General features: G+C 37.3%; 1 protein-coding gene across 4 annotated transcripts in view; it reads right to left on the reverse strand.

The window, feature by feature from the left end:
* The window catches only part of BANK1 (B cell scaffold protein with ankyrin repeats 1), a 382399-nt gene that overhangs the window by 266097 nt on the left and 92819 nt on the right, over window positions 1-23483 (reverse strand). The window contains exon 1 of one of the 4 annotated variants that reach the window (XM_074343233.1): window positions 11760-11781. The exons of 2 other annotated variants lie outside the window; for them this stretch is intronic. Coding sequence is in view for 1 of the 2 variants with exons in the window: in XM_074343229.1 (XP_074199330.1) it covers window positions 11397-11466 (70 nt within the window). In the remaining variant the exon portion in view is untranslated. Of the gene's footprint in view, window positions 1-11396; window positions 11657-11759; window positions 11782-23483 lie in introns of those variants that run through there. One more of the 4 variants, XM_074343229.1, reaches the window with a different exon arrangement.

Raw genomic sequence — 23483 nt, forward strand, 5'->3', positions numbered from 1 at the left:
TACCTAAGCCTAGATTTTTATATGTACCAGATCAGAAAATTATTCTAAGAGGTCATATAACAAAATACTACATATGAACATACTCTCTAATGAATCTTCTATATTTTGCTAAGGAGAAGTGGAAATGAACTGTGTGTTAACTGCTAACTTCTCAGAAGACTGGCCCACTTAAAAGAAACAGAAAAGCTGTCTCTTTCTTTCCATAATTACAAATGCTTTCTAATACCGGTAGGTTAGTCAGTACTAGCAATTTGCTTAGGGGGACCTTTCTATTGTTCTGCTGATCCTCGAAGATCTAGCAGTGGAACACTGTATAGATTTATGCCCTATAGAGATTAAATTGCTCAGATATAGTTTAAACAATTCTGAATATGTCACTAAAGCTTTATCTATGCAACTATATCAACTGTTATATTTAACTTTGTGATGATATTAGAAAATGCCTTTATCACAGAAGTTAAGAGACTCTGAGTCAACTATACTATGGTCCAGTTTGTGTGTGTGTGTGTGTTGTTTTTATCTTGGTGGTGCAGGGGGAGGTGATAATATATGATATAGTTGTGAACAAAGACTCCTTCAACAATAAAGAAATGAAAATCAACTACATTTTTATTTTAAAAAATATGATGCCCAAACAGAATTAAATTCTCAAAGTGGGAAAAATGTTCTTTACCCACTAATTATTTTCCTTGAAGACAATACATAATTCACATATAGTACCATAGCATTTGTTTTCATAACAAATCATAGGTTTCATCAAGTTCAGTTTGTAGTGAATACCCAAAGAAACATGAATTTGGGATATTATAGTGTTTAATGTAGTGTTGAGAAAAATTAAACAGAACTGAAAGAACATTTATACGAGGCTCTCAATCCTGAGATTCCTACGTATGTGACACCAGAAGTGCAGAGAATGAGTCATGTAAACACAGTTCTTCAAATAAAAGTGAAAGTTGAATTTCAGCTTATGCTGAATGTAATAATATTTGCCATTTGCTAAACACCTGCTATGAATGCTTCAGGCACTTTATACACAGAATTAATTTAATCATCATTATGTTCCTATAAAATAGAAGTGTTACCTATTCCAGAGAAAAAGCACTGGATTTTAGAGAAGTAATCTGCTCAAAGTCACACAACAAGTAAGTGACGGATCTCCTACATGAGTCAATACAGATAAGATACAGATATCAGTACAGATAATCAATCCACAAATGTGAATACAACGTGGAGCATTAGTTATCTTTTAAAATAACATTTATCAATGTTAAATTGGGAAAATGTATAGGAAACAGGTGAGCGATTAGATTAGTTTGGTCTTTAATACAGATAAAAATTTTAATAAAGTTTAAACTGAAATTCTATATGTATATCCAAAGATCTATCTTAAATTCCTTTTAAAAGGGCATTATGGGTTTTGTTTTTTCATTTTAACATCTTCTACAGTTTAAAACAAACTAATAAAAAGTTAGATATTTTTCCTCCTCAGGTTTTTCAATGCAGAGGTCATATTTTCCAGTTAATGATTCAAGGAACTAATTTCGTGATAAAATGTTAGCTGGAAAGGCATTTCAAATGTAGAAAGTAATGCTTGTTACATTTGTTCACAGAACCAAAGTTTAACCTTTGTGAGGCTATAACATGAGTGAGTGGAAAGTTTCCAGGTTTGTCAATTGATTTAAATAACCCAAGTTATTATATATTTCTTCTGAAGCTTAGGACCTTTTATACACAGAATTTTCTACCCAGATTAATCCAATAGAATATTTAGTAGCATTTAAAGTTGATTCTCCCCAACTCAGTATAAAAATATAATGTAGTTCCAATGAAATGAAAGGCACCTTTTTGTTGGTGCAGATCCAGCAAATAGGAGGTGGCTCACAAGCCAGAAATTCTTGGGGTCCTGACACCAGTGTGTTCCAGGTGCCAACAGCTGGTTCAGTGCCTTCCTGATTCCCTAGCTTCCTGGTGGTGATAAGATAGCAGTTTCCCCACTGCCACTGCCCACCCTGTCCAGGTGGGCCAGTTAAGAAAATTATTCCTGGTGGCCCAGCCCAGACTCAAACTCCTCACATAAACTATGTAAATAGTTAAAACTTAATTCCTTATGTTTTCTTTCTACCTAAAACTGCTAGATTGTTTTCTATTAAATGCCTCTAAATTACGTGTTACACAACATCTCAAGTGTTTCATGGAAAGGAGGAGACATAGACAAAATAATCTTTAAGTGCAAGAGGAAAAATTAAAAACATAAATTATCTATTAATAGCCAAGAAAATTATGGAAAAGAAGATTTCTTGGGAGAACTTTCTTTAGCAGGTAGTGGCTTCGGAATAAACAAATACACTAGTGGAACAGAATAGAGAATTCAGAATTCTAGAATATATGAAACTTTGCTATATAGCAATGGTGGTACTTCAAGTCATTTGGAAGAGTAGGGTTCATTTAATAAAGGTTGATTTCTCAATTACCTGCCCTTATTTAAAAAAAAAAAAAAACAACTTGAGTTTCAGCCTCATGCTATACACAAAAATAAGTCCCAGGTATACTATATGCAAGTATAAAAATCAAAACCTTAGAAAAATGTAGAAAATTACATTGGTCATTTAGGAGTTCATAAGACTTCTCCAGCCAAGAAAGGAAACAGAGCTATGAAAGAAAATATAAGTATATTTGAGCCACTGAGCATTAAAATATATTCAGTGGCAACAAATACCATAATCAAAATCACTTAGATAAAGATAAATATTTGTGACATACAAGTTTAAATCTTCAATATGTAATATTAGCGTGCAAATTATTAAGACAAAAGACACAATAGAAGATGAGTAAATGATAGAAAAATACTTGTTAAATTTCAGTTAACATTAAAATAATAGTGAAATATCACTATTAAAACACCTCCTGTGGGTGGGCCTCAATGGACTGAGGGTCTCTAAACTGTGGGAGGAATTGTGAGTTATGTTAGCATTTTTATGATAGTTATCTGGTGATATTTATAAAACAGTATTTCATTTGGGAGAAATAAAATCTTTAACAGATTTCACTGGGATTTTTTTTGAAAGCTTAGAGCAGTGCTATCCAACAGAAAATATACTACAAATCACAAATACAAACCACATGTGTAATTTTAATTTTTCAACAGCTACGTTACAATAAATAAAAAGAAATAGGTGAAATCAATTACAATAGTATATTTTATTTAATTCAATAAATTCAAAATACTTTCCAGCATGCAATCAATATGAAATTACTGAGAGATTTTAAATTCTTTTTGTGCTAAATCTTTGAAAACTAGTGTGTTTTCACATTTACAGCACATTTCAATTTGAATCAGCTATATTTCAAGTGCTGAAGAGCCACATACCTAGTGGATACAGCGCTGGGCAGCACTGTGTGGTGTTTTTTGCCCATCAGCATACAGAAATTATGTAAGCTTTCACTAATCTGACATCACAGAACAAATCTGCACGCCACACTCTGGTCAGGGAATACAATTTTGAGCTCACTGTCATTTATTATCAAAATCTTCTATGACACAAGTAATACGTGACAAGAACTGTCAAAATCTGTAACCACACCAACACGCCTGAACGTATTTTTTTTTAGCCACGTTCAGTTACTTGGATTCAGACAGGAAAAAGGCAGTTGGACAGACTTATTTGGGGTTGGAGTTTTATCAAGTGGGTACGACAGAAAAAGATGGTTGGGAGTTGAAGCATATGCAAACGTGTGACTGTAATAGTGATGCATGAATTCCAATTTGGATAAAAAGGAAGAGACGATCAACAGAAAGTAAAGCTATGGAATAATCTAGCATTGAAACAAAGCTTCCATAAAAAGGAATACAAGTGATTTTCCATTAACATCCATGCGTACAGAGGGAAGGAAGTGAGGAGAGGGAAAGCGAAAGAAGCACGAGAAGAGGAGGAGGAGAGGAGGTGGAGGAGGCACCCTAGAAACAGGGAAGAGAAGGAAGAGAGGGAATGAGGCAGGATAAACACATAAGAAAATCTCTACATTAAAGTGTGTCCCTAATTTATGGAACTTGTCTCTGAAAGTTTTCATAGGAGAAAATCCCCTTTGATGAGATGCTATAAGCTTTGGAGAACAATTAAATCCTTTCCTTGATCTACATATTTTGCAGTGGCTGCTTCCTTTCTACACTCTGGCAGTCATGCTTTCAAAAGTCCCCACACAGTGTCCACATCCTCATCTCCCTCCACCCTTCCACTCCCATCCCCTCCACTAAAGCTACTTACTTTTCTCTCTAAGGGCATCTGTAAGCTTCCTGGTGCCAAATCCAGTGGCTAAATTTCAGTCCTCAATTTTATTTACCTGATCTATTCCCAGAATTTGAGCCAGTTCACCACTGCCACCTTCCCCACACATTTTATTTTTGAATTCTTGCCAATATACTCTTTTATGTCCTCCTTTTCTTTTTAGCCTCTCCTTAATGATATTAGGTAACCAATCCTGCTCTGTCAATGCTTAAATGTTTGTTTTACATAGGTCTTTATCCTGGGTCATCTTTTCTCTCTACTTAAGCTCTTTTTCTGTTACCTTATTTACTGATGCAGTTTATATTCTGTATTTCTCCCAGTTTTATATCTCTAGCCAGAACTGCCTTTATGAGCTCCAGATCATATGAAATGCTTGCTTGATATTGCTACCTGAGTATTTCTCAGACAGCCCACATATAACGTATCCAAAACTGACACTGGATATTCTCATGCCTGAACCACTTCCTACTGCTCCTTCAATCTTTTCCATTGGAGTAAATGGCAACTTTGTTTCCCTCCCAGTTTTCCATGCCACAAACCTAAGACTGATTCTTTACATCTCTTTCTCCCTCAGACTCTATATCTACTACTATACCACAAAAAGTGTGTAAGTATTAGTTCTTAATAAACATCCACTTCTCCCTGTATCTTACTGGTTGGTAAACTCAGCTGCTCAAAAACTCCCATTGTTGACCTGTTCCAATTCATTGTACAGCTCAGGTGATCATCTCTCTCTTTTTTTTTTTTTCCCAGTTGTAAACTCTTTATTTTCACCTTGATTGATTTAGAAGGTGATTTAGAAGAATAAGAACCTTTCATGTGATCTAAAAGTAAAAATCCAATCATGTCATGCTTCTGTTTTAAAACTCTTCAATAGCAACTCATTATACTTCAGGGACTTTTCACACAGATTTATGTAGCTTAGTTTTGGTGTACTTTTCCAGCTGCTGCTTCTACAACTCTCCCCCTTGCTCATTATAAGACTGTGAATGTAGCCTTGTCAAAAGTTGAAAAATTTTTATCATCCTGAGTCTTCTTCCTTCACCTACATCATTACACTTAATTGATCACACCTGAACTCCATTAATTAGTGCCTCTCTCCCCAGTTTAGTAAGAGCACACTGAATTCTGATCTTGTTTTCCAAGGTGATCATTAGCCTCGTTGTTAACATATCATCTGTAACTTAATGAGGATCCTAAACTTTCTACTCTATTACTAAAAAATATCTTAAGGACCAATCTCTGAAGCACAATGTTGATTACACAGTGTTCACGTTGATAGTGTGTATAAAGGTTTCACAACTGCCTGTCAGTGGTGCTACTTTTCATCATATGCCAGGGGGATTCAGATAACAGCTAGTAAAGTATGACACTTTTATATCTCCTCTTCCTCTTTTACTAAGATAAATGCCATAAGCATCCTCTCACTCTGTATGCCTCAATTTAAATACTTTCTAAAAATCTGTTAGAAACAACATGCTATAAATTTTTCAGCTATTTAAAATCATTGTATTAACAAAACATAAAGAGTATGGTTAAATTTTATAATTAATATAATTTTATAACCACATGATTCAAAACTCTAGACCTCATAACAGTGCTTAACTCTTATAATATTAACTGTTGTGTGAATTATTTCCTCATCAAATACAGAGACTTCAAGTTTAGAAACAAAAATAACTGAATGGAGTTTCTTCAAACTGCAATAATAAAGCTAGGAAACTCCAAATATTCTTACTAGGAGAACCACAAGACTTACTCGTTAGGCATCCTATTTTCAGTGTATAACAGGAAAAGATCTATTCTCAGATTGTTTAACTTTCAATGAAAGATGCATAGAAGACATCATTTTGACAATAACAATTTTCTAAGAGAGAAGAAAGAAGTTTATGGGAACAGAAGGGGCAGTTTTTGAGAAATAAAGGTATTCTAACACAAACTCTTTTTTTCTTTTTCCTCCAAAAAAGAGAAATTCAAACTAAAGAGAAAGTCATTGCAAGGATTCCACAGGCATTTCATGAACAGATAATACCAGAAAAACAACTGTAGCCAGGTCTTACATGGCCTAGAAAAGGAAAGTCAGAAACTAAGACAATCCCTCTGTCTTTCAGCCTCCTTAATTCTCTCTTCTTGTCTTCTTCCTAATTACCCATCTTGCACAGGAGTCAACTGGCTGTCATCCTCTATTGTATATCATCACACATTGACCTTCCGCTGACAACAGTCTCATTATCTCTTGTTTGAAAGGAAAGAAGGGCTTCGTTGAATCCAACAAATCTTTAAATGACAGACAACATACATCACTGGCCATTAAGCAGTCAACAGGCTGGCTGCCTTTGAAACAAATGTCTATTCTTGGCCAAAGGGGCAGTTTCTGAAATCTGGGCTATCATCCATGGTTCTACCCATTTCACATGGGTATGGATGGACAGGACATATTAAAGGAAGGGTCTCTGGTCTACAGGTAAGTGCCCAGAATAGTGAAAGTTCTAAACTCTTATTGAAAAGCAATGAGAAAATTAAGGAAATCATCTCCTTGATTGAAATCAAAGTAGAGTTTTGCCTCCGTTTTATCTCACTCACTTTCTCAGTAGTGACCCAGCAGTTTATGAATTGTATTAAAACTATAGTTGTCTCCTGAGATTTTTAAATTATATCAGTCTCCTAAATCTAAATAAAATGTGATTAGCCTATGTAGAAAATGCATGAATTTTAGGGATTCTTCATACAGTCACAAGAAATACTCTATATTAGTCATTCTAGTAGCACAATTTTATAGAATCATATCACTTTGATATGATACATTTCTCCATATCTTTGATGTTGGTGTTTATCCACCCTCCACCCAATCCCCCCAAAGATTCTTTTAACAGTTTCAAAAAGATCTTATAAGAAATGAAAGAACACAATGAGTTATTAAATGTTTTCATACAATTAGATGGAACAATATAACTTCTTGTCCAAAGTAGATATCAAGGTAATGCGATAGCCATATCATATGAATTCAAAGTAGAAACACAGTAAATGGTAGCTATTAAAAGAAGGCCAAAATTTCAAGTGTTCTGACACTATGCTGTTCTTCTGAAAGTTAGACATGATCGTACAGCTAAGCTGGAACAAAAAAGAGAATGAAAATATTGATCTTAACCAAAGGATAAGGCTTAGCCCTCAGTGTGAATCATGACCAAAAAATTTAGTCATATAGTAAATGAAATTCCAGGTCAGGAACTGTTCTTGTACTTTGCAGTATGTCTTCCTTTAAAACAGAGCACATTAAAAAATGAAACAATGGGAATTACTAATAGGGAAAAGTGGTGCAAGAACTTAAAAGAAAGGAAAATATAACACTTAGTTAATATGATAAAATAAAACTTATTTTAATGAGCTGGATACAAAGAAAATCTTATAAAAGACCACAAGGCAATGATGAATTACTTCTCATAATTACAAAGGGAAGTAGTCTTTCTGGATTATCTCAATGTGCAGCAGTTGGAAGCAACAAAGAAATTTCTGTCCAGCGGTAAAGGTCTAAAAGGCTCATTATTTTTCTCTGAGTGAAAAATAAATACAGGAGGGTATAATTCCATATGGTATCTGATATTTTCACCACCTGGACTGTTTCAGTGTCTGCAGTAAAACTCAGATACCATTCTTTTTATTTAAAATAGGAAAGAATTACAAGGCCATATAACAACTTATGTTTAAATAATAACTTCTGGAATGTTTGTCCTTCCTATTCTTATTTTAGAGCTGTCTCCAAAATTACTGTTAAGATATTGTACAATATATAAAGAAAGTAATAAAATAGCCACTGTAAGTTAGATGATCAGATAATAGCCATTTAAATTCTTAAAACATGTGATTTATACTTAGCAGGAATGATGCTCTTTATATGAGACTTTTTTCAACCCAGCAGTAGATGTTTTGGTAAAATAGATCCTCTATCTTCTTATAATTTGACAAAATATCCCACAGTTTTCTGTTTGATGCTTATTTATTTCACACACATTTTTTGAACTGGGTCACAATTAGTACTCTGTGATATGGGAAAATAAAACCTGCTCTCATTTTGTCCTATTAAATTCCCATTTTATTCTTCCCTGTAACTGCCCTAGCCTAATATCCTTTTAATCAGTCTATCCTTAGTTATTCTAATTGTGGATTCCTTTTTTTCTCACCTCAGAACTATTAATCACAATATTTCCCCAAGATTAAGGTAATATCTTTCTACAGGAAGCCACACTCCCATATATTTTTTGATGGCTTCATCCTTTGAAGTTTTTCCCCAAGTCAGCATGAGCCAGTTTCTCAATAAGAACTCTATCTTTTACCTGTAAATATAACACTATTGACCAATGACCAAAGATTAAAACAATAGCTAACATGTATTAAATAATCATAATTTTCTACGGCACTCTGAAAAGCACTTCACGTGCATGTTCTCTTTTACTTCTCAAAACTATTCTTTCAAATAAATGTTGTTCTACCTACTTTTGCCTTTTTAATGAGCAAACTGAGATAATGACAGATTTATTAATCTAAGATCATGAAGCAGATAAGCAATGAAGCTGGACTGGATTTGAAGCAGTCTGAGTCCAGAATCCATCATAAGTAGGGCACGATCACCTACAATCCGTGTTCAGATAGATGTGGCCGGAAAAGTCCCTCTGCTACCCCAAGTGTAAGGCCCAGTATGCTGCTGTGTATGCCTGAAATCCTAAGCAATTAAATATTATACAATTATTCCATATTAAAGTAAAAAGGCCCTGAGAGAGCCACCTCTCTTTAAAATCTCAACAAATGTGAGCCTATCAGAATCTTTCTAACTGTTCTGCAGAAAGCAAGTTTTACCAGCCACAGAGTTAAACAAGGGTATTTTCCTGGTAGGAGAAATCTAGGTTGTTGGCTGTGTTGGAAGGCTGTAGTAAGAGTAAAAAGCTCCAAATCTTCAAGAACTTCAAGACAGAGAAGAAAGACTTCGACAAGCCATGTGCCTCACAAGCTATGTACAAGCACCTAGCCCACGGTAAGACAGATGCATTCTGCTTTTAACCTAACAACTTCTCTCTCCCTTCATCAGAGGCAGCATATTACATTAATCAAAACATACACAAACTATGGGGCAGGGAATAATCTGTGCTTTAATAAGTGAACAGTCCTCATTGGAGGGAGCAGTTAAAATTAAATTTAAACAAACATTAATTTTGGAATAAAGTGAAGAAAAACGTTTTTCTTTTGGACATTAGTGAACAGTGACTAGTTAAGCATACACCAGACAACACAGCCTAAATGGAATTTTCATCCACTGTGCATCACTGTCACACTGTCTTACTACTGGGTATATCTTTCCTGCTTCCTTAAAAGACAAGCTGGACATTCACAGGTTGCTCGGACGGCAGAAGACACAGATGCTGTCATCACAAGCACACCATATACCGACTGCTAGGAATATATCTTCATAGGTATGAAAGTGTGCTTATCACTTTAGATTGTGTTGGCCCACTTTACACTCATATTACTACACAACTCATGGGGTGGGTGAGTAAAAGATTGGTGGTGAAGTGATGAATGAAATCTTCAAATAATTTTTTGTTATGGGACTGTGGACAAATCACTCCCTGGGTCTTATTTTTCTCAGTCTAAAATGAGGCAGTTAGACTAACTGACCCTTAATGTGTCGCATTACGCCAGCGTCTACAATGCTGTAGAGACACTTGGCCAAAGCAGAGAGAGCAGTCACACAAAATAAGCTCTCCATTTACAAAAAATATTAATGGGAACTAGTTCTTTTAGAAGACTCTTCATATTTAGGAATGGCATGGGTTAATAACAAAAGCTAGCTTATTATAAGAAAAGTTTCATTACCTGAGCCAAATAAAGAGGTAAATGAAGCAAGTGATAAATACCATACTGAAAGGACCAAAGAAGATGGGGGAAGATGCACAGGAGGAACAGAAACAATCAGAGGCGGATAAAAGTTGGTTCACATCACTCTAGCGTTACTCACAATAGCAAATACCTCAAAGAATTACTTTAGTATTAAGTGAAATAAAAGTCACTTTCTGGCTAAACTGCTCCATCTAAAAGTCTGAAACAAATTATAGTTGATTCTATTCAACTAAATGGTTCAACTGAAATTACAGAAAAGTTAACCTGCTCAAGGTTCAAAAGATATGGTTGGTCTAACTACAGATGCAAGCAAAGATGCAGCCTATCAGAGCCAGAGTTTTCAAGAATGTCAATGTTCGATATTTAGAAAGTTAACATATTAAGATATCAATTTTTTCCACTGTCACAAATGCACTTTCCATTTTCACGCAAAAGCAGTCTTATAAAATCTATATATGAAAACAGACACGAGCAAAGAGAAACAGCTAAAGCCATAATTTCATTTCTTTAAAAAATGCCAGTAAGCTATGAGAAATTCTACTTAGCAAATTAACAGAATTTCACTCAGATTTTCTCATTACCTATCTCAGTGTGAAAATCTCCAATAATCCTAATATCCAAGTGAAGCCTTTTTCTTTTTAATTTTCAAAACTGAACACGTTTTATACTTACTATACAATCCACAAATTCATGTGGCATACTTCAAAAAGAACTGAAAACAACTGCCTTAATTTCCATTTGACCTGTGAATGCATTTATGTCTTCAACTGAATTGACTGCTTTTCCTTTTACCAAGTTATCAAAATCTGAGTTGCAAGGAGTTTGACATAAAGTAGCCTGTCTGACTAGCAGGTCACAGGCCATCGTAGCAATTTACCGGTTCGGATTCTGTGAGACCAGCAGGTAAATGAGCAAATGGGCAGTTTTGCTACAACACGTTGACAGAATTTTTAGGCTGATGCGTAACTTAAAACACGCACATAATTTTAAAACACGTTCCAAGGTGACTTTAGAAACTACGGGAGCCTGTCCAGGGTGCTCTGGAAAGTTCCAGAAGTGGCGGCACCGGTGACGACACGCCGCCCAGACTCAGAGCGCTCCCACCTCGTCGGGTCCCGAGTCCCCCCATCCAAGAAGCCCGCGAGGGCAGCCGGCAGCCGCGGTCCCCCGCCCGACCCCGGCGCGCGGGCCTCCCTCCCGCCGCCCGACCGCGCGCGCACCCACCTGGGGGCGCTGGGCCGCGCGCGGGCCGCTCCGGGCTCCCGCCCGCCCTGCCCGGCGCTGCAGGCAGCATCGCGGCGGCTGGAGTCCCGGCCTCTCCCGACCCGAGGTTCTCCGCGAGCTGGTCTCCGGGGCCCCGACCGTCCTTCACCCGCTTCCCACCGCGGCGGCTGCGGCCGAGGTCCCGGAAACGCGGCCCGGAGGCGCGGGCCGCAGGGCCAGGGCTCGCGGCGCTGGGCGCCCTGCGGAAGTGAAACTGCCCAGGGGCTTGCTCCGGCCTCCTTTTCAGGCGACTTCGGTGTCTCCTCTCTCTGGTCCCTTTCCCGCCTCACCTTTTCACTTAGGAGATTTTTAGAGCTAGGTTACCTGTGCCTGAAGCCCTCCTTGTCCTGTTGGGCGGCTTCCACTCTGCCCCCGCTTCCAGGAGGAAATAGGGCCACCAGAAGTAGACACTTGCTGGAAAAGGGGACTAAGAGATCTACATACATAGATACAGATGTGTAAGGAAAGACAGTGTTAAAAGTGTAGATGTAGACACACAGACACATAGTAGGGACAGTTGTTTGTTTTGATATTGCATTTTGACCATTTTAGGCCGGATTCATAAATTATAAAGTGATTTTAAAATCCTATGTGAAGTTTATTTCCTACTCCTGCTCCAAGTTAGAACTGGGCCTTAAAAAAAAAAATCTAAATAGGTCCTTTGTTTGCTTGTTTGCTTTAAAGACTGAGAAATACTCAAGAGTTTCCCCCAGAGCCTTAAAACAAATGCCTGTTCCTCTCTCAAGGATCTCTCAATTAGTAATTTACCTTCTCAAGTTAAAAACGTTTTTGAAGTTCAATTTGAAGATCACGGCTAAATGCCCCCTCCTTCTTTTTAGAAAAGAACAAAAATGGGAAGGTTGTGTATTGACTATCTCAGTTTTTTTTAGGAATGGCATACATATCAAGTATCAAAATATCAAAATGTTAACTTTTTTTCATGTAACTGCACTTGCTTTATATATTATACCATAATGAAGTAAACTTGGAGAAATATGTGAAATGTCAGCAAACTATTTTAGATATATTTATCCACTTTCCAGTAGTGCCTTCCACCTCATTATTAACTTTAAGTTGATTTCCTGTATTTGAAATAATGGAGCAAAAATTTTATCTAATTAATGAAATAATATCATATTGACAAGTTTATTGTCTTCTACAAATGCCTGTTTACAAAGACACCTCAGTACAATAAGGTGAAGATAGAGGGTTTGTATTGCAGGGTACATGTAAACTCTTGGTTAGTTATTTTCAGGAATTCAGTTCTTAAGAAAGTATAAATTTCTTAAACCAATACATTGGGGAGACAATGTCCTAACTGATGCGTTTGTATATAAATACTTTCTCCATATATATTCTTCACAAAATATACTTTGACCAAGATTTTGAGGAGCAAGAGACATACACATTCCAGGTTCTGCTCCCCAGTTAAGTGTCCATATATTCAAAGGCATCCCAGTTTGTTCTATGGAAATACAAAATGCTCATTTCCTCCCTGCACAAAAAGATTTGCTAAGATTAGTCTTCAGATAGAAAATTATATCAGTCACGTGTATGGAGCAGTCTTCCTGCATGAAGAGCCCTGGACTGGAAGTCAGAGGCAGAGGCTGCCGTCTTGACTCCCCACCTTGCTCACTGGGCAACCTGGGCAATTCTCAGTATTTCTGATCTTTGCATGATCTCAGCTAAATGAGGACATTGGAATAATTATAGTCAAGTCTCTGCCAGCTATACAATATTATGACACTGTCTCCTCTAATACACATAGAATAAGATTTGCGACACACAGGAAAATTAGATTTTCAGATGCTCACTTCCACAATTTATATCACTATGATCCTGGTAAATGGAAAAATAAAAACAAAAATGTGTTTAAAATTATGGGCTGTTTTTTTTAAACTACTTTATTGAATAAGACTTTGTGCTAGAATATCTAAAAGTCTTCTACCAAAGTTCAAAAATTATTCTATTTTGTTCTGTTTCAGGTACTGAATGAGAACACAACTCTTTTTTTTTAAAGTAATGAGCCAACAGTTTAGCCCCCTTACTTACTTGTTTATTCCTTTATTTTATTACTGTTGCTATTAACAGCTACTCTGTTTTAAGTTTTCTATATGGCAACCAGTATGTAAGTGTTTCACAATGTTCATGTCTCTTGGTTCTCAAAACAATGTGGCTTTAACCAAATTTCACAAATGAGGAATCTGGGTTTTAGAAGTTTAAAGTGCCAGAGCTGGAATTCAATCCCAGACCTGACCCCATAGTCTTCCCTCTTAGTTAGACTCTCCTCTACCTTTTAAGGTCACATAAAGTCATTGCTAAAAATTACGCAGACGTCATAGGCAAGGTTATACATATACATATCAAAAAATCGCCTTTGTTTTCCTACTCATGTTCACAGAGAGCAGAAACCTCATAGAAATGAACATCTATATCCTTAAAAATAGATGTGAACTGTACTCATAATTCATACAATATTGGTGCTTTTTGGTTGAGGATAGGTAGACACTGTTTTCACAAAGAAAGGAAAATGTGTGGTGATCACATACACAGAGGTGGTAACTGAGTCGTCCATGTATTTTTAACTTTGCCAATGCATTTATGAACAGATATTTTAGAAACGTTTTCACTCATTTTGGTCTTGTTCCTCAGTGTCAAACACATCTTTTGTCACAGCTGACTTTATTTTTCCCCTAGTTTCTCTCCTAAGGAAATGATACTGTCTGAAATGCTGGGTTACCTCTTGGTTCATGTTTGTTCTTGGGAAAGAGGCACTTAGCAATTCTTACACTGAGATGCTTTTTCAGTTAGAATGCTACCAGCAGCGTGTAATCGCAGGTTTCTGATTTTTTCCTCTGTTACAGAATGACAAAAAAAATGCGAGCCACAGTTGGTTTCTAGTTTCTCAATATATTAAACTCTTGGATCCACTGACTTCTTCTCTTGCATTCTTTTTTCTAGCAGCACATTGACAACCTCAATATTATCACCCCACTCAGTAGAGATTATAAGAGCCTCACGCTGACTCGATGTTCCAATAACTGGACGGCTGAGGCTGTTGGCTGTTGCCCTGTTGCAGCTGCCATGGCTAATTCCTTGTGCCCTTGCAGACTGGATGCTTTTGCTAATTCTGTTGGCTTTATTTCGACTTTTAGATTCTAGATTCCTTTAGAGACCAAAACTAGTTCTTTCCTGAAGTGGCAATCTATTGTAAAAGTGAAAAAGTATTTTGCTTCTTCCTGGCTATTTATTATCAGAGAATTTTTCCTTTGAAGAAGATGTCCAGATATTTAGACACTGAATTATATTATTCTCATAGTGGGTTATTATACTTCTTGTTTTCTAGTTTGAAATGAGGCCACATACTAGAAAGGTGTGAAGGGATTTCCCAGCAATAATACTTTTTGTTGTTGCTACTGAGGCTTTCTTCATTTCTTATCCTTCCTTGCATTTAACTGAATTCTTTAATCCTAATCTGTGTGATGGGTCCCTTAAAGAGGTCCACATCTTAATCCCTAGAATCTCTGTGTTTATTACGTCACGTTACACGGAAGGTGGAATTCAGTTAAGGACACTGAGATGGGAAGAGTATCTGAATTATCCTGGTGAGCCCAATGTAATCACAAAGGCACTTATAAGATGGCGGCAGGAAAGTCAGAGAGGAGACACGATGAGGCAGCAGAGGTTGGAGCAGTGTGCTCTGAATGTGGAGGAAGGGGCCGCAAGCTAAGCAAGGTAGGCAGCCTCTGGGAGCTGGAAAAGGCACGGAAATGGACTCCCCCGGCAGAGCCTCCGGAAGGCGCCAGCCCTGCCGACACCTGACTTTTAGCTTAGGACGGCTGATTTTGAATTTCTGACCTCCAGCACTGTGGGATAATAAATTTGTGTTGTTTTAAGCCACTAAGTTGTGGTAATTTTTACACTAGCAATAGGAAACTGACACCAACTTAAGGTGATAAGTCGAGTGTTTGGGGATATTTATTAATAAGGAAAAGAATTTATATTCTTCTAAATAAACATATATTAGAGAACATTCAGTTCCCTTTAGCATTAAGTTGCTAAGTCCCCATGGAGTAATATTGCATTGTTAATTGGTAGTTGTGTTAACTCTTTGATATTCCTCCCTGCAGGGCTGTTTGCATTATGCTCTTGCTTCTGTTCTCTGGTGGTTGCATAGATGTGCTGAATCTTCACTTTTCTACTCAACTGAGGATGACTTGTGGAACTAACCAAGTTTTCTGATCATACTATAGCTGACACCACCCACCCCACCACCTCCATGCCCAGCCTGTGCTAACAAATGAAAAGTGAGTTTGCTGGAATAGAGCTTCCTTAGTAGATCTGAGTTTTAACAACCAATACTATAAAAATGTTTAAATGTCAAGAAATCTAAAATTCTCCATTTCTATTTTTGGTTATGTTGTCTATCTTTGAGAACACTGGTAATCTGCTTCCATTTTTACCCTATAATTATTGATTAGATAGGGGTTTCAGCCCCACTCCCTACCCAACTCATACTGTTTTCCTCAGCACCCAACTCACCAAGGTCTCTCGATAGCTGAACCTGTTGGCTTCAATCTACAGGACTGACAAAAAGAGATATTGCTCCTCATGATTTCATTATTTATTTATTCATTCATTTCAAGGGATTTTAATAAGTGCTTACCATATGCAAGACACAGTGCTGGGCACTGGACATATAGTGATGAAAAGATACAGCCCTTGCTTCCAAAAAGCCTTCTAGACATTCTGCTTCATTTTTTGTGGAGAATTGTGCAGGATAAATTAATACTAAATGGTTCTATGGTAATTGAAAAATACCACTGGGCATTAGATGGGTCAAGAATATTCTTGTAAATAATGTGATTGCTGGGGCAGTTTCCATTATAAATAAGTCACAGTAAAGAAACAGTGAAACTGGGAATTTGGAACCAGGAAACAACAACAGGAAGTGGTTGGAAGAAAATTTCAACTGGAAGAGAAGCAAAGATAATGTTTCAGCTAGTGGGGTAACTAGCTATTAGTGTGCATAGGACGGGTTCTAACAATTATGCCTCTTGACATGATCCAAAAATTGGAAAAGCATATAGAAGGTATTTTCAACATCTACCACACAACTTCATAGGGCAGTGCATAGCCTGTTAACAGTTTAGAAAAGAAGAAAATGCACACTTATTTGAGGAAAGTGAAGTAAGTTTCCTGCTAAAGTCCCTATCATCTTGGACCATGATGTGAAAACCGAGAGTCATTGCAATCAATGTCTGAAACACCCATTCAGAGAAGAAAAAGCAGTTAGTATAATGGACTGTACAAAGAACTACAAAAAGATATAAGAACAGAAAGTGACATTTTATGATGAGAACTCTCACCCCAAAATTGAGTTTTCATTTTCCAAAAGCAAATAACAGAAATGCTGGTGATGTGAAACCAATACCAAGAGAACACTATCTTGTGCAGATCTTCTGACAGTTCATTTTGCTCCTTTCTTGTGGCTACCACATTCCCCACCTTCTGTGTGGTACCAATTCATCTTTTTAAGAAGATACCCACAAAGGTTATCTGAGATTCTAGGACAGAGGGCTCTGAGTGTCAGAGGCTCTACATTCTTTTGCAAGACCTCATGTAGAGTTCATGGATCTTGAGCCTTTGAGAAATGCTGGGGGAATCTCAGGCCAACCTTACTGGGATCAATGAAAAAATTCTTCATTAAGATCTACTGAAACCCAAAACATTATGTATGCTTTTGAAGGAAAGAGAAGGCATTATTACAGAGTGATTTCTTTATGAGTCTAGGTCAACTATACATAGGAGAAGGATGTTGAAAACTATGTTGAAAATGGATAATAGTTTAAGTCATGGGTATAGCTATCTCCCTGGATGTAGTTTGAGCAGCCACAGAAACAGAGAAAGTTAGGGGTATGATAAATTTGTCTGATGGCTAGTGTTGTGAGTGGGAGAGCACTTTGAAAAAATTTGCTGAGGGATCTAAGAAATGTATTTACTCTTGTGCACTGCAAATATTGTGTATATATTTTCTTACATTTGTTTTCTACTGAAAAAAATCTGCCTTTTATTTTGGAAAAGACTGAAAATAATTTGAAAGTAGCTGAAATAGAGGAAAACACATTTTAAATTTTAAAATTAAAAATGAAAGTTATTTTTCACTCTATAAATATGTACTGAAAATCTACTTATAATATTCTAATAATGGTACATAAATGATGGATCTTTCATATGCTAAAATATATAATTCATAAACTGATCTTAACAGTATAATAATTAATAGTTAACAAAAATTCAACTTAAAAAATAAAAGAATTTTGCTTTATAGACACAGTGAATACTTCCCATTAAATAGCACTAGGGAATTTTTTTAAGTGAATATTCAAAACAATTATAATGGATTATTATCCAGTCATTTGGCCATTATATATTGAGTACCTACTATGTGTCATTGTTTTTATCATTAGGATGTTTCCCATAAGACAAGTAATAGAAATTGTAATAAAGTATAGAGTATTCCAATATTATAATAGAGAAAGGATAATATTATTATAGAGCGGGCCCTGGGTATATGGGATATTTAGGAGATTTGGGCTAGGCAGAGAAAGGTTAGCTTAGTGTTACAGTGAGGAAAACCCTCCCTGAGAATCTGTTATCCCAATGCCTGACCAATTTAAAATAATTAAAATACAATCTCGAAAGTAATCTCAATTCAGGACAAGGCAAGTTCTCCTTAGTACTCTGAAAACTATCTTTACATGTGAATTCCAACCTACACCAAAACAAACAAAAATGATAAGAGATCAGTAAAGCTATTGTATTATAGAGCTAGTTATGTCACTTTTTTCCCCCTAAATCTTTATTCATCACTGTCTTTCCCTTAGCAAGTGGCATTTTTTTTTTCAGTCTTCTCCTGAAACTCTAAATTAAGTGGGAAGATACCAGCTGTATTGATAGTTTCCTTTTATACTTTTCTTCTTTCTCCCCCAGAGGCTAATTATTTTTATACCTTTCATACTTAGTAAAAGGGATCTGATTTCAGTGACTGATAGACTAACTTCTATCTTACTAGCCATTTCTTTTTTTTTTATCAAAAAATATTATCTTAAAGAAGAAAGAGAGAAGCTACACATGAGGTAAGCATGTTATTTGTTTCACCCTTTGCAGAAGTACCTGTTACACAAGGGTCTGGGGTTTCCTCCCACACAAGCATGGCCACTGAGAATGGTCTCATAGGAGTCTCTTAGGAGCCTTTCTCTTCCCAAGAGGAGATCTGGCGACCTAATCCCACTCAGACACACAAGGAAAAGAGATCCACTATCCTATGTGTCCCAGAGAGCTAGAGAACACAATATATATCAGTTTGAGACTTGTGGCCACTTTGTGACTCTGAAATAGGCTAGTTAGTGAACTCACATACAGTGCAGATTAACCCTGATAGAGCAATTACGTCTGTTTGTCAGAAGCTAAAGGGGGTTCCCTCCTTGTGCTTAAGAGTGGATTCACCTATAAATCTAAGATTCTATGATTTGAGTGAAATTGATTGCACCCTCTTGTGACTCCCGGTCTCCTGTACTTCTTAGTTTTACCATAACATGTATATAGTTTATTCTTTTTTTAAATAGCATATTATTTGGTAAGTTTTTTCTTTCCCATTTTTAATTGAAGTATAGCTGATTTTCAATGTAGTGTTAGTTTCTAGTGTAAAGCATAGTGATTCAGTCACATATATAAATATATACATAGTCTTTTTCATATTCTTCTTCATTACACGTTACTACAAGCCACTGAATATGGGTCCCTGTGCTATGCAGTAGGACATTGTTGTTTATCTGTTCTGTACATAGTAGTTTGTATCTGCTAATCCGAAACTCCCAATTTATTCAATTTATGGTTTATTCTTATTGATTTAAATAAAGCCTTCCTATAATAAAAATTAAGCCCCTCAAGGGTTCTTATTCATTTTTCTATCCCCAGGACTAACATAGTTTCTAAAAATAGAATAGGTGACAAATACATAAAAATGAATAAGCATTTGTTGAATTAATTACTGTGAGGACTATTAGAAACACAAAGTTGAACAAGAAAAGTCCCAGGTGTCAAAGAGCCTACAGCCTAAAGAAGGCAGAAATGTAAACGAATGGTAATTTAATTCATACAGGAGTAAACCCTAAATAAAAGTGCAGAACAAATTGTTTAAGCCTGAAATGGAAGAGGTGATTAAATACCTTTAGGGAGCCTTCTGAGCAAAGTAAGTTTTGGAGTTTGGTGCTTTAAGATTGGGGATATTTCCATAGACAGGTTAGTTCCACAAGGAGATGAGAGAGGTAGGAGGAGGGTGCAGCTGTGAGTTATCTCTAAACTTTGGACTTTTATTATTTAAAGAGCTTCACTGCTGTAGCATTCTTTAAGGTTTTATCAGGAGTCATGTACTAGCCTGACCTCCTTTGTACTTTGTACGCACAGGATAGAAACCCAGGTCAGATCAGGTTATGTAAAATGGGATATTCTAACAGATCATGTGACCAAACTGTGGAAAGAGGAGTGAGGCAGCTGGGCCTCGTGGAAAACTGAAATAGAGGGCTGTTCTCTCTCCCTCCACTTCTTTTCTCTCACTCTAGAATAGCCACCTCAAAATGCTGAAGACATGCCCAGCTGAGGAAAAATGAGTAGGACTGAGCATTACTGTCTCTGGTATCAAGTTTAGAAGATCATGAGGCACAAATGTTCGTGGCAGCATTATCCATAAGAGTCAAAAAGTGGAAACAAGCCAAATGTCCATTGACTGAAGAATGGATAAAAAAAGTGTGGTGTAACATACAATGGAATATTATCCTGCAATAAAAAGAATGAAGTACTGATATATACTACAACATGGAACCACTATGCCAAGTTAAAGAAGCCAGTTGCAAAAGACTGTATCATTCTGTTTATGTGGAACATCCAAACAGGCCAGTCCTTAAGGACAGAAAGTAGATTAGCGATTGCCAAGGACTGGGGGCTGAGGCAGATGGAGTGTGAATGCTGAGTCAGAGTTTCTTTTTAGAGTGATGAAAATATTCTAAAATTAGACAGTAGGGGTGCTTGTGGGACTGTGAATCTACTAATAATGACTGAATTATACTTTAAAAGGGTGTATTTTATGGTATGTGAATTATATCTCAATAAAACTATTATAAAAATTCATAAAGAAGGACTGTAACTGATGTAAGTTGATTCAAGAGCTCATCTTTGTACTTAGGGAGGGAGGCGTGGAGCGTGCTGATCCATCTTGCTAAGGCCCATCTACAATAGTTGGAGGAGGAGTTAGGATGTGTCAAAAGACGGCCACACAAATTCAGAGCACGTGGTTGGATTAGAGGAAACCATTTCCCAGGAAAAGGCAGAGGTTATTCGCAGAAGCGGGAAAAGCCTATTGACTTCAGCAGTGGCTCGAGTTCCGCATGCCGTGCCCTTTCAGTTCTGTGGCGCTCACCTCTCAGCTCCTCTCAGGAGGTACTGGCTAAGGACAGCTCACAACTGTGTTCTCTCCAGGAATTTCCCTTGGCAACAAGAAGCTGCCTTGCTCAAGGTTACTCACCTTCCCCACAAGACAACTTGCATCCAGGAGTACAGTGGAAGTTCAATGAGTGAGTACAAGGGCTGGACTCCTTACCCAAGTGGAACAATTTTGAAGGGTCATCCAATATGAAAACTCCCCAAAGTATGGCCTCAGGTCTTTGTTGCAACTGCTACTCTGTTCAGCTTCTTCCTTTTCCCACTCCTACTTTCCTTACCCCTTGCATGTATTGTTCCTAAAACAATTTCTCAAAAAACCTACTGCATGTAAGTATCAGAATGTATTTCCCAGAGAACTTGTGACCCTTGGTACCAGGAATAGGCCTAGGGAGCTGACTCTAAAATGAAATTTGGAGCTGGATCTCACTCCAGCCTTGAGGACATCATCATGGGCATTGAGAGCTCCTGGCATGTGGTTTCAGTGTAATTGCTACCCCCTCCTTCTTTTTCCAGTAGTAAACTGGGATAGGATGCCAATGGAAAGAATGAATTGATGGGTACAATATCTCAGACACATGAAAGATTTGGGGAAAATAATAATGATAAGAACTATGGAATTCAGTAGCTGTAGAAAGAGCCATTGGTACACTTAAAGATGAAAACAAAGGCTGAGGGTGATTAACTGCCAATATAAAACAAATTGTGAAAGACAGAAAGCAGCATATAAAGGGCAAAGAGATTGTCATCTGCTGTAGCTAAAAGTCAGAGAAGGCTAAGGATCAGGGCCAAGACTTAATTTTATGAGTAGCAGAACTCCAAAGTTTGAATTCTCCATCCCGACAAGCCTGCTATGCCAAGATGAGGGCTCTGAGTGGGAAGGAATGGACTCTAAAGCCTGAGATGGTGATAACTGGGTCTCTGGGTCAATGCACTTAAACATTGTTAATCTCCAGGTTCCTCTGAACTCTCTGTGCCTGGAGAAGTACACCACCTCTCATGATAAAGACCAGCACGTCCTCCTTGCTTGACCACAGTGCACGAGCTTATGCCTTAGGAGACAGGATATATCATCCCTCCTCATGATTCATCTCCATCTGCTCTCTTGGCCACCCAATTAATAAGTGTGGTCCAGCTACAACATGACCAGATAAAGGAAGAGCTGGGCTCCCTAAAGGAAGAAATTGTCAATAAGTCAAAAGAGCTGGAAGACCTAGCCAACATATACCAGCAAGATTCGGGATAGGATCCTGAAGAAGATGAATCAAGTCAAGTAAAACAGAACACTAAATAATGAAGGGTTTTTCAATATAGGTTCATCTTCCTGTGATACAGTGTTTAACATTCTGGAAAGCCTCAGGGGGTGAAGATGGTGCCAATACACTGCTTCACTAGAAACCTGAAGCTTGGAAAAATTGATGGCTTCTACTACATGAAGTAAAACTGTTACGGCAAATGGTAGAGTAACAGGATTAAAAGTTCAAATAGGCTTGCCAGAGAGAATATTTTATCACAGACAGAAAACTCATGAGAGGACTATGTTTTGTGGAGAGGTCCATGGCACACTCTGTTTATCAAAGCGATAAAGAATGTGTTACTGAGAGGGGAACCAGAATTGTTAAGAAACTTAGTAGCAGCTGTCATCTGAAGCCATGGCTTTTACATAAGGAGGACCCCAGGCAGTTTAAAAAAGGGATGATAAAATCTCAAAATAACCAATCCAATATTTTAACCACCAGAAACAAAGTGGACACAATAAATGTAATTAGCAGCAAGGCTGGCATGACAAACAGGGGAGCTTGATCTTCACAGATCTATGGAGATGTTGAACAGAACACAGAGCTCCTAGGACCAAATAATGAGACAGCCAACTCTTCAATCTATAGATTGCTCAAACTATATTAAAGAAAAATTTTTTTCAGACCTGAGCCATTTCACAGATTTGCAATCCACTGAGTGAAAGAAATCTTCAGAGGAAAGAAATCCCCTTGTACCACCATATCAAATTTTCATGGTGAGGATTCTCCAAGTCCTCGTCCAGATTATCCTATAGCCATTTACTCAGGTACTGTTTGCTGGAGAAATTCTTGGGTGTTCCATTAAACTCACATGCAGTGTAGACTAACCCTGATTTAAACATTACTTGTGTTCATCAGAAGTTAAATGAGATGTCCCCCTTGGATATAAGAATGGATTTTCCTCTAAATCTCAGAGAAGGGGGAACTGAAAACATTTGCCCAGGTGGATTTCAGAATTGCTATGAGCCAGTGACTGCTATGTTGCCCACACACCACCACAACCTCTTCCCTTGCATAGAAGTATTAAATTATCCTGCTCCTATCTCATCATTTTATGCTGGAGTTGGGAGTGGGTGAAGATGTCACCAGAGAATAGATTCTTGCCTCACGCAGGAAAGAATTTGAGAGCCAGGTACAGTAAGGTGTAAGCAAGTTTATTTAGAGAGATATGCACTCCATAGACAGAGTCGGGTCTGTCTCATTCAGAAGGGAAAGTGGTTTAGGAGATATACACTCCATAGGCAGAATGCAT

Source organism: Camelus bactrianus, chromosome 2 (assembly GCF_048773025.1).
Source record: "Camelus bactrianus isolate YW-2024 breed Bactrian camel chromosome 2, ASM4877302v1, whole genome shotgun sequence".
Classification (NCBI taxonomy): domain Eukaryota; kingdom Metazoa; phylum Chordata; class Mammalia; order Artiodactyla; family Camelidae; genus Camelus; species Camelus bactrianus.